The sequence below is a fragment of the Eubalaena glacialis genome, chromosome 18 (genome assembly GCF_028564815.1).
Source record: "Eubalaena glacialis isolate mEubGla1 chromosome 18, mEubGla1.1.hap2.+ XY, whole genome shotgun sequence".
NCBI classification, from domain to species: Eukaryota; Metazoa; Chordata; class Mammalia; order Artiodactyla; family Balaenidae; genus Eubalaena; species Eubalaena glacialis.
In genome coordinates this window covers 59772219-59783212 of record NC_083733.1, presented here as the reverse complement: position 1 = coordinate 59783212, position 10994 = coordinate 59772219, and the positions used below count along the sequence as shown (strand labels likewise).

At 48.9% G+C, this 10994-nt stretch overlaps 1 protein-coding gene across 1 annotated transcript in view; it reads right to left on the bottom strand.

Moving 5' to 3' along the window:
* Positions 1-84: 84 nt before the first annotated feature.
* RELB (RELB proto-oncogene, NF-kB subunit) overlaps positions 85-10994 on the bottom strand; it is a 28903-nt gene continuing 17993 nt past the window's right edge. Inside the window, exons 7-11 of the mRNA XM_061172480.1 lie at positions 10489-10593; positions 5117-5332; positions 4232-4300; positions 4016-4093; positions 85-899 (exon numbers count right to left, since the gene is read on the bottom strand). Of these exons, the coding sequence (XP_061028463.1) occupies positions 514-899; positions 4016-4093; positions 4232-4300; positions 5117-5332; positions 10489-10593 (854 nt within the window). The 3' untranslated portion in view covers positions 85-513. The remainder of the gene's footprint in view (positions 900-4015; positions 4094-4231; positions 4301-5116; positions 5333-10488; positions 10594-10994) is intronic.

The window sequence follows — 10994 nt, the reverse complement described above, 5'->3', positions numbered from 1 at the left end:
AGCGGTGTGTCAGGAGATCCTGGAGACTTTGTACGTGAGTCAAAGCCGCGGGTGTTTCTCAAGCGGAGAAGAGAAGAGACCCCCAACGCTCAAAATCTCATCTTTATTGGGAAGACTCAGAACAAACAACCTACCCCGCACCTTCAAGCCTGGGGACGGAGGGCGGGGGATCTGCACCCTCCTCCCATATGTACACAACAGAATCCGCCTGGAGAAGGTGCCCCCGCTTGTGAGGGCTGAGGCAGCAGCTTTAACAAGCTAGCGCTTGAGAGCCAAGCAAGACCCTTTTCCTCTCCAGACTCAGTTTTCTCACTTGTAAAATGGGCTCAGGGGAAACCGATGCTACGGAGTTTCTCGCCAGCGCTGAAGATGTCCGATTCAGAAGGATGAGAACGTCGGAAGACTGACCAAGGGCCGCCCAAGGGTATGGGGGTGCTGGATATCCTGGTTGGGTTCGCACGGCCCCTTCCACCTCCCTCCCCACCCAGCGCCTCTCCTCCAGCGCCGCGGGGGCTACGTAGCCTCAGGCCCCGGGGACAGGAGGCCGCCCCCAAAGCCCGCCTCGCGGTACTGATTGGGGAACATGTTGCTGCCCACGAGGCTGGCAGTGCCTCCGTCCCCGGGGCCCGGGGACTGGTACGAGTCCAGCGTCAGCGGCTCGGGGCCGGGGGGCTCCCCGACCGCGGCCCCTGCACCCCCATTGCCCGCAACAGCGCTGATGAGTGGTGGCGCTGGGGGCAGCATGTCCAGCATGGTGAAAAGCGTGGGGGCAGCGGGGTCGTAGGCAAAGCCGTCGTCCAGGAGGTCCGGCTCGCAGGGGGGCTCCAGGCCTGGGAGGGATACGGTGCCCGGGAAGAAGTCTGTGTCTGGCAACAGCGCTGATGGCGGGAGGAACGGGCCTGCAGGGATGAGAAGAAAGAAGAAAGTATGGTGGGCTTTTACGGTCGACCTCCGGCCAGGCCCTAACTCAAATGCCCCCTCTGTTGCTAAATGCTTTATCAGTGTGGCCTCCTATAATGCCAAGAAGAAACTCTGAGTAGGGACTATCACCGTTCTCTATCTCCCTTTTTTTGTTGTTGTTGTTAAAATAATTTTTTTGAGGTATAGTTGATGTACAATATGTTCCAGGTGTACAACATAGTAATTCACGATTTTTTAAGGTTATACTCCACTTATAGTTATTATAAAATATTGGCTATATTCCCTGTGCTGTACAATATGTCCTTATAGCTTATTTATTTTATACATAGTAGTTTGTACCTCTTAATCCCCTGCCCCTATCTTGTCCCTCCTCCCTTTCCTCTCCCTACGGTAACCACTAGTTTGTTCTCTGTATCTGTGAGTCTTTCTTTTTTGTTATAGTCACTAGCTTTTTTCTTTTTTAAGATTCCACATGTAAGTGATATCATACAGTATTTGTCTTTCTCTGTCACTAAGCTTATGTCCTCCAAGTCCATCCATGTTGCTGCAAGTGGCAAATTTTCTTTTTTTTTTTTATGGCTGAGTAGTATTTCATTGTGTATATGTACCACATCTTCTTTATCCATTTATTTATTGATGGACACTTCGGTTGTTTCCATTTCTTGGCTAATGTAAATAATGCTGCTATGAACATTGGGGTGCATGTATCTTTTCAAATTAATGTTTTCATTTTTTTTTTAATATATACCTGGAGTGGAATTGCTGGGTCATATGGTATTTGCAAATGATATGACTGATAAGGGGTTAATATCCAAAATATAAACAGTTCATACAACTCAACATCAAAAACACCCTGATTAAAAAATGGGCAGAAGACCTGAACAGACATTTTTCCAAAGAAGACATACAGTTGGCCAAAAGGCACATGAAAAGATGCTCAACATCATTAATCATCAGAGAAATGCAAATTAAAACCACAATGAGATATCACCTCACACCTGTCAGGATGCCTATCATCAAAAAGACACGAATAACAAATGTTGGCAAGGATGTAGAAAAAAGGGAACCCTCCTACACTGTTGGTGGGAGTGTAAATTGGTACAGCCACTGTGGAAAGCAGTTTGGAGGCTCCTCAAAAAACTAAAAATAGGATCATTCTCATTTAATAAGCAAACAGGCAAAATAACTTGCAGTCCACAGGTGAGTTGCAGAAGCAGGGTTGAAACCATGCTCCTGTAGTGCTAGGGAGTTTTCCCCAAGAATGAGGAAGAAGAGGAGGCTCCAAAGCCCCCCCAAAAATAAAGACAACCCAAAAAGTGAAATATCCACACCATGGGAGACCCAAGGGAGAAGTCACAAGTCCCAAAATTGTATAGTAAAATGGTGTCACTGTGGGAGAGTCTCTCTTTTTGAGACAAGACAAACCTCACCAGCAAAGGCTGACTACACTTGTCTCAGAAAGAGACACTGCGCTGCTTGAACTCCTATTTCCCAGCCTCCCTTGTAGCTTGATGTGACTAAATGCTGCTGGCTGAAATGTGGGCGTGATGGCTGCAGCTGCAACAGCCACCTTGGACCATGAGGTGGAAACTATGAGCTGAAAATGGCAGGAGCTTGGGTCTCTGATGATCATGCAGCCACCAAACCATCCATGGACCACCTACCTCTGGACTGTTTATGTGAGAGGAGAAATAATGTTCTATCCTATTGAAGCTCCTGTTATTTGGGGTTTTGCTATGAATGCAGTTAAACATGATCAAATGCAGTTAAACAAATGCAGGTGGCATTCCTGCTTTCTGGCAAGTTCCTAACATCTCCTGGGCACCAACTCTATGTCAGCCACTGTGCTAAATAACTGTGTGATGTGACCTCACTAAATTCTGGAAAGAACCCTAAGAGGGAGGGTCTCCATCTGCATGTTAAGTAAACTGAAGCCCAAAGAGGTCATACAGTGGCTAAATTGCGTCCTCAAATTCAAACCCAGTCTGATTCCAGAGGCCATGCTCCTAACCATCACACTCTAGTGCCAGGGCAGCTTTGCCACAAGGATGAGAGAGGGAACTTTAGACACTGGGAAATCGGGGCGATAGAACAAGTGGATGAATGACAGGTGGCTGATGAGGAGAGGCTTTGGGGATTGGGAATCAAAGGTTGATGAAATGGACTAGGATTGGGGGTTTCTAGGGGCAGAGCTGTTGGGCATTGGTTACAGTGGGCTGGGGGGACAACAGGTGATGATTGAAACCTTCAGGGTGGGACTGGCTGGAGTGGTCCAGGCTCAGCAGACTCTGACTGGTTGGCAGCTGGCTGGGAGCTGGGCGCCGTGGGGTCGCTGGGGTGTTGGGGACAGCATTCTTAGAGCTAGTGGTCAGCGAGTGAGGAGGCTTTGGATGGCAGCCAGACAGGGTTAGAATTCATGGGAACTGGAGGCTGGCATGTGAGTTGAGACGAAGGCCGCAGTAAAAGAGGCCGGAGGGTGGCTGAATTCAAGGCTGGCTGGCTCTGACACCACCCCCATTTATCCACCGTCTACTCCCTACTACTGGTTTCACATGTCATCACTAATCTAAATCTATGCCCAGGTGCAGCTCCCCACTCCACCTCAGACTGGCTGTGTGACCTTGGGCAAGAGACATCGCCTCTTTGGGCCTCAAGTTTTTCACCAGTAAAATGTGGGTGGGGCGTGGGGGGAGATGACAGCACCCATCCCCCCCAGGGTGATTACCCAGATTAAGTGAGTAAGCACACACAAAGCAGTTATGTGATCATTATATAGTGTCTGTAAAAATAAATACATTAAATTTTAAAAGGTCAATGAGATAGGTATGTGGTGAGACTTTTCAGAGGAGCCCTGAGGCTCTGAGAGGTAGAGCAACTTGGTGAAGGTCACACAGCAGGTAAATGGCCCAGTGGAGATCAGAGCCTCCAGACTGTGTCCAGAACCACTGTTCTTTCCACTTTGTGTTGCTGGCTAAGTGGTGAGGCACTGCCCTAGTAGGAGCTCCTGGGGGGCCTAAAAAGGCCAGAAAAGCAGGGCTGCAGCTCACCCTCAGCCCACCTTGTGGGCAGGGGCTTGCACTGAGCCAGGACCCACCTGAGCCGTGGCCGGGCAGGAAGTGATCCAGGAGGGCCGGCTTTTTCCTCCGCCGTTTGCTTTCGATGCCATGGGGGTCTGAGGGAAGGCAGAGATGAGGACCCCTGGATCCCAACAGCCCGTCCTCCCCAACCTGGGGTGGGCCAGGGCAGTAGGGTCAGTCATCCCCTCCCAGTAACCTGGAGAGGGATGCGAAAAGGGGCAGAGGGAACACACCAGAGCTATTCAGCTCCCCAAGGACGTCGGGCAGCCCCCGTTTCCGCTTCTTGTCCACACCGTAGCTGTCTGTTAAGGAGATACCAGAGGCATACAAAATAATCCGTTAAAAATAAGAATTAATTAAGAATTAATTATAGAGACCATTTGGGAAGTTGTTGTGCTGTTCTGGTTTTTGCCCAACCAATGCAAATAGATGTCCACATCTTAATCAGAATAAAACCCAAATCCACTTCTAGCTACACTGGAACGTCCCAGGCACAATTCTGCCTCAGGGCCTTTGCACTTGCTGTTCCTGCTGCTTCAAACACTCTTCCTCAACTCGTACCACTTCCCTGGAGAATTGCTTAGTCATCCTCCCATCCTCAGGTCAGCCGTCCCCTCCTTTAGGAAGCTCTCCCTGAACCCTAAGGCTGGGTCAGGTGCCCCACTCTGGGCAATCCGAGTTCTGTAAGCAATTCCAATCCCAGCCCTGCCCACTCTGGTTGTCACTGTATGGGAATGGATCTGTCCCCCTTCTCCCCATAAGACTATGAGCCTCAAAGGGTAGGGCTGGGGCTGTCTCAGTCACCGCTATGTTCCCAGCACTACCCAGTGAGGGTCAGGCATGAGCAGGCGTGCTGAGGGGAGGAATGATTAAATAGTCCCAAAATGTCATAAAATGGGTACTATTATTATTTCCATTTTGCACAGGAGGAGTCTGAGGCTAGGAGAAGCCAAGATCGCACAGCCGGTAAGCAGCAGACCAGGATTTGAACCCCAGTCTGTGCAACTCTGAGCCTGCATTCTACTTCTGCCTCTTCCCCTTTCCCCTTTGGGTCACCCCAAGCAAGACCAAAGACCTAGTCTCTGGGGCGGTGGGTCACCCTGGGTGGCCGTGGTTACCATGGTCCCGAGGCAGGTATGTGAAGGGCAGAGGCTCACTGCAGACCCCATCAGTAAGCCGCTGCAGGAAGACGTTCACTGTCACAGGTTCAACAATCTCCAGGTCCTCGTAGGGTGGTGTCTTGAACACAATGGCAATCTGGCGGTGCACGTCGGCCTGGGAGAAGTCAGCCCGGCCTTCCCAGGAGGCTCTGCTGAACACCACCGATATATCCTCTGGCAGGAAAGCGCGGGCGTCAGCTGAGCCAAGACACTGGTCCACTGGAGACCCAATTCACTCAGCCTCCCCCAAAATCAACACCAATACTTCTAAGAATAAAACTAATTATAATAAAACTAATCATAGTGGCAGCTAGCTTTCTGTTGAGCACCTACCGTGTGCCAGTCACTGACACACACACACACACACACACACACACACACTCACACTCATCTAATCCTTTAACAATCCAAAAGGCAGGTAGAATTAATATTTCCACCTTATCAGGGGGCCCCAAGACCACCATCAGATTCAGTGATTCACTAAGGGGACTCACAGGACTCAGCATATAGTAGTACTCATGGCTATGATTTATTACAGCAAAAAGATAGATGCACACACAGTAAAGAGGAAAGGTGCCTGGAGCGAAGTCCAGAGGAAACCAGGTGCCAGCTTCCAAGAGTTCTCCCCAGGGGAGTCACACAGAACATGCACACCGCACACTGCTGCCCCCAGTGGCAACACACATGAAATGCTTCTACCAAGGAAGCACATTAGAGACTTACTGCCCAGGGTTTTTACTGGGAGTTGGTCAAGTAGGCTCCCTCTAACTGGCACATATCAAAATTCCAGACTCCCAGAAGGAAAGCAAATGATCCACACAAACCATATTGTCTGTACAGTTTAGATACAGTGAGCCACTCTTAACAGTCAGGGAATGGTAGGAGCCCTCTCAAAGTTCCCAAAAGCCAGCCAAGGGTCAACCTTGTAAGCTGGGCTTCCAAAGGTTAACAGTCTCAGACCTGCTATGTTAACTCTTTTCTAGACACCCACTTCATAGATGGGGAAACCGAGGCTTGAAGGGTTTAAGAGACTAACCCCAGGTCATACAGCTGGTAGCAGAATAGTCAGGATTCAGTATGCTACTCTGCCTACTATTTCTTTTTCTTGTCTTATTGCATTGCCTCTCATCACACTAACTCCATATACTGAGGCTTTATATGTGTTGGACAGACATGGTTTGCCTCTAAGACACATAACAATCCTATGAAAAAACTACCTTTAGGAAGTCCATTCTATTGAGGGGAAAGCAAAGGCACAGGGAGGTTAAGTCACTTGTCCAAGGTCACAGAGTCAGCAAGTGGTGGAGCCAAGATGGGAATCCAGGCAGGCTAGAGCTCTTCACCACAAGCTCCTACAGCTTGAGGAAGTTACTGATATCTCTGGGCCTAGTTTCCTCACCTTCAAGAGGGAAAGTCATAGTACTCACCTCACAGGAGTTGTTAGGAGGATTAAATGAGTCACTCCAAGAAAAGGGCTTAGAAGAGGGCTTAACATAATAGGTGCTCCGTCCATGTTAAGTATGATAGTTTTTATTAGTATTATGCAAAATACTAGCTCTAGGTCTGGCACTCAGGAAATCCTCAGTAAATGCTAACTCTCTGTAGTGTAGTTTTTAGGTACGTGGGATCCCATCTCATCGTAACACCAGCTCATTTTAGGGATGAGGAAACAGGCTCAGGGTGGTGAAGTCACCTGCCCGAGATCAGTTAGTGAGTGAATAATGAAACAGGACTCACATGTACCTCGAATAATTCACCCAGGGCAGGAACAGTTTCCCTGCCCTGACCCCAATTCCCAGGCTCCTAACAGCCTCCTTGGCATTCCTCAGATTTCAGCTCAAATATCACCTCCTCTGGGAAGCCTTCCCAGATGCCCGGACCATGTCTGGACTTCCTGTTGTTCAATCTCAGCACTTTGTCTTCTTCCCTCTCAGCATTACTCACATTTGTAATTTGTCTTTCTTTCCCTACCTCCCTCTGAACTGAGAGCACTGTGAGGGCAGAGGCTGGGCCTGTCTCTGTCACTGCTGTGTCCCAGCACTGCCTAGCACAGAACCCAGCACAGAGGAGCCACCCAATAACCATTTGCTCATTCATTCAAAATCTTATAAGAACCTCCCACTCCTGGGTACATATCCAAAAGAATTGAAGACAGGTGTTCAAACAAAAACTTATACACAAATGTCTAAAACAACACTATTCATAATAACCAAGAGGTGAAAATAACCCAAATGCCCATTAACTGATGAATGGATAAACAAAATGGGATATATCCATATATGGAATATTAGCCATAAAAAGGAACAAAGCACTGATACCTGCTACAGCATGGATGAACCTTCATAACATTACGCTAAGTAAAAGAATCCAGACATAAAAGGCCACATATTGTATGATTCTATTATATAAAATGTCCAAAATAGGTAAATCCATAGAGACAGAAAATAGATTGGTGGATGTCAGAGGCTGGAAGAGAGGGGAATAGGGAGTCACTGCCTAATGGGTACTGGGTTTCTTTCTGGGGTGATGAAAATGTTCCGGAACTAGAGAGTGGCGGTGGCACAACCTTGGGAATGTACTAAATGTCAATGAAGTATACACTTTAAAATGGTTAAAATGTTTTGTTTTAAGAGTAAACCTTGCAGAGAAAAAAAAAAGAGAGAGAGAATCAGGAAAAAAAAAAAGTTTGTTTTTTTTTAAAAATTTATTTTATTATTATTATTTTTTTTTGGCTGTGTTGGGTCTTTGTTGCTCCGCGCGGGCTTTCTCTACCTGCGGTGCGGGGGCTACTCTTCGTTGAGGTGAGCGGGCTTCTCATTGCGGTGGCTTCTCTTGTTGCGGAGCACGGGCTCTAGACGCGTGCGCTTCATTAGTTGCAGCACGGGGGCTCAGTAGTTGTGGCTCACGGGCTCTAGAGCGCAGGCTCAGTAGTTGTGGCACACGGGCTTAGTTGCTCCGTGGCATGTGGGATCTTCCCAGACCAGGGCTCGAACCCGTGTCCCCTGCATTGGCAGGCGGATTCTTAACCACTGTGCCACCAGGGAAGCCCGAGTTGTTTTTTTTTTTTTTTTCCCCTGGGAACCTCATGTGTGCTTGGCCTTGGACTGGGTGGTTCTGGGGACACAGCTGCTCACCAGGATCCTCCCAGGTCCTGCCCAGACAACCCAGGGGCGGGAGGGTTGGGGGTGGAGATAGACGTTAACTATATAACCATACAACCTGAGAAAGGATTGTGCAGGGGATTCCTGAGGCTGTAGCATGTTCTCCTATCCTCCTCCCCTCTCACTGCCCTCCTGCCCCATTGGCCTCACTGTTCCTCCAACAACTAGGCCTGCTCCTACCTCAGGGCCTTTGCACTTGCTGTTCCCTCTGCTGGAACACTCTTCCTCACATGGCCACACAGATTCTTCGTGGCTCCAGTGTCGTCTCCTGAGAGCGGTCCTCCCTGGCCCCACTAAGTCAAACTGTGCCCCACAACACCTCCAGCCATCTCTCTCTATCCCCTTCCTCAGCATTATCTACCTCCAGATACTACTTTTGCACCGTCTTCCGGATTTTTTTTCAACTCCCTTTCTTTATTTTTTACTTTTCCTCCCAGAAGCACAGACCAGCTGGATTCAAATCCTGTCTCTACCTGACTACCTCTGTGACCTTGAGCAAGTTACTTAATCTTTCTGTGCCTCGGTTTCCTCATCTGTAAATGGGGAATAAGAGAATCTACCTCATAGAACTGTTAGGCAATTAGATGATTGAATAAATGACACATACAAAGTGCTTAGGACAGAGTTTGGCACTTAATAAGAGCAAGATAGGCTTCCCTGGTGGTGCCGTGGTTGAGGATCCACCTGCCAACGCAGGGGACACGGGTTCGAGCCCTGGTCCGGGAAGATCCCACATGCCGCGGAGCAACTAAGCCCATGAGCCACAACTACTGAGCCTGCGCTCTAGAGCCCGCGAGACACAACTACTGAGCCTGCGTGCCGCAACTACTGAAGCCCGCGCGCCTAGAGCCCGTGCTCCACAATGAGAAGCCCACGCACTGCAACGAAGCGTAGCCCCCGCTCGCCGCAACTAGAGAAAGCCCGCGTGCAGCAACGAAGACCCAACGCAGCCAAAAATAAATAAATAAAATAAATAAATTTATTTCAAAAAAATTAAAAAAAAATAAGAGCAAGGTAAATGTTAGCTCTTCTGTTGGTGGTGATGTTATTTATAATAGAGTCACATGATAGAAGATACAAAGGACAGAGAAAAGATATATACAATAAAAGAGAGGGACTTCCCTGGTGGTCCAGTGGCTAAGACTCCATGCTCCCGATGCAGGTGGCCTGGGGTTCGATCCCTGGTCTGGGAAGATCCCACATGCCACGGAGCAACTAAGCCCGTGCGCCACAACTACTGAGCCTGCGCTCTAGAGCCCGCGAGACACAACTACTGAGCCCGCGTGCTGCAACTACGGAAGCCTGTGTGCCTAGAGCTTGTGCTCTACAACAAGAGAAGCCACCGCAATGAGAAGCCCGTGGGCACCACAATGAAGAGTAGCCCCCGCTCGTCACAACTAGAGAAAGCCCACGCGCAGCAATGAAGACCCAAGGCAGCCAAAAATAAATAAAATTTTAAAAAATAAATAAATAAATGTGAAATTAAAAAAAAAAAAAAGATCCCACATGCAGCAACGAAGATCCCACATGCCGCAACTAAGACCCAGCGCAGCCAAATAAATAAATAAATATTAAAAAAAAGAAAAAAGAGAAAGCTCTCCCCCCAGGCAATCCTGGGTTGTTTTTACTTTTCAGAAAACCCTATTTTTAATTGGTCCAATGGTTAAGACTCCGCCCTTCCAATGCAGGGGGCGCGGACCAAAAAATTTTTTTAAAAACCAACAAAAACACCCAAAAACCCTATTTGAAAAAGGGTTTTGACATTTGAACAGATGTGAATCATGTGGAAACATCGTCCATTTTCTCCATTCGTAGCCCTGATCCAACTGTCATGAAGCATTTATTTATGCAACTCCACGATTTTAATACCAGAGTCCCCCGGAGCTCATGATGGCAAGGCCTGCCAGGTACCCAGCGCAGGCCAGCACTGTTTGTTTGTTTGTGCCTCCTTCTTTGTTCATGAATGAGTGAGCAGGTGAGTGAGTGACTCAGTGAGTGAATGAATCAATTGGCTGTTTCTCTCTGACTCCAAAACCAAAGCTCTGGACCCTTCTACTTGGCTCCCCTGGTTAACTGGCTCTTCTTCACCCTCTCATCCTCCGGGCTCCCCAGCTGCCCCTGCAAGCCGGCAGACCCCACTCCGCCCACTCGCTGCCCCAGGCCCCTCACCTTTCTGCACCTTGTCGCACAGCAGGTAGAGCTCCTCGCCACCCGTGCACGGCCCGCTCTCCTTGTTGATTCGGCAAATCCGCAGCTCTGACGTGTTTGTGGACTCTGGGAAAGAGGAGAGGAAGAGGCACACAGAAAAAACGAGAATTCAGTCATCAAACCCTTACCAGGTACCCCATGGGTGCCCACCCTGGGGTGTGGAGAGGTGGGAAATGGAGAAGCCAGGGTGCCTGACCCTTCTGGAACCTGTGGTCCAGGTGGAAAAAGAAGATGCCCAGGCAGAAGGGGTTAATGGACGATCATGAGTCCTCTGTGCGGAGGTCCGGTGAGTGTCTGCCCAAAAGGGAGACCCTCAGACCTCAGGGTTGGTGGGGTCAGGAGTCAGGGATGAGTCTTAGATGAGGGCTAATGGCCTGAAACTTGTAGTGGACACATGTTGTTTTGCCAGTCTAGCAGTCCTGGCCCTTCTTCTGTTAACAGCCCCTCCAGTTTTCCTTTAAGGAACC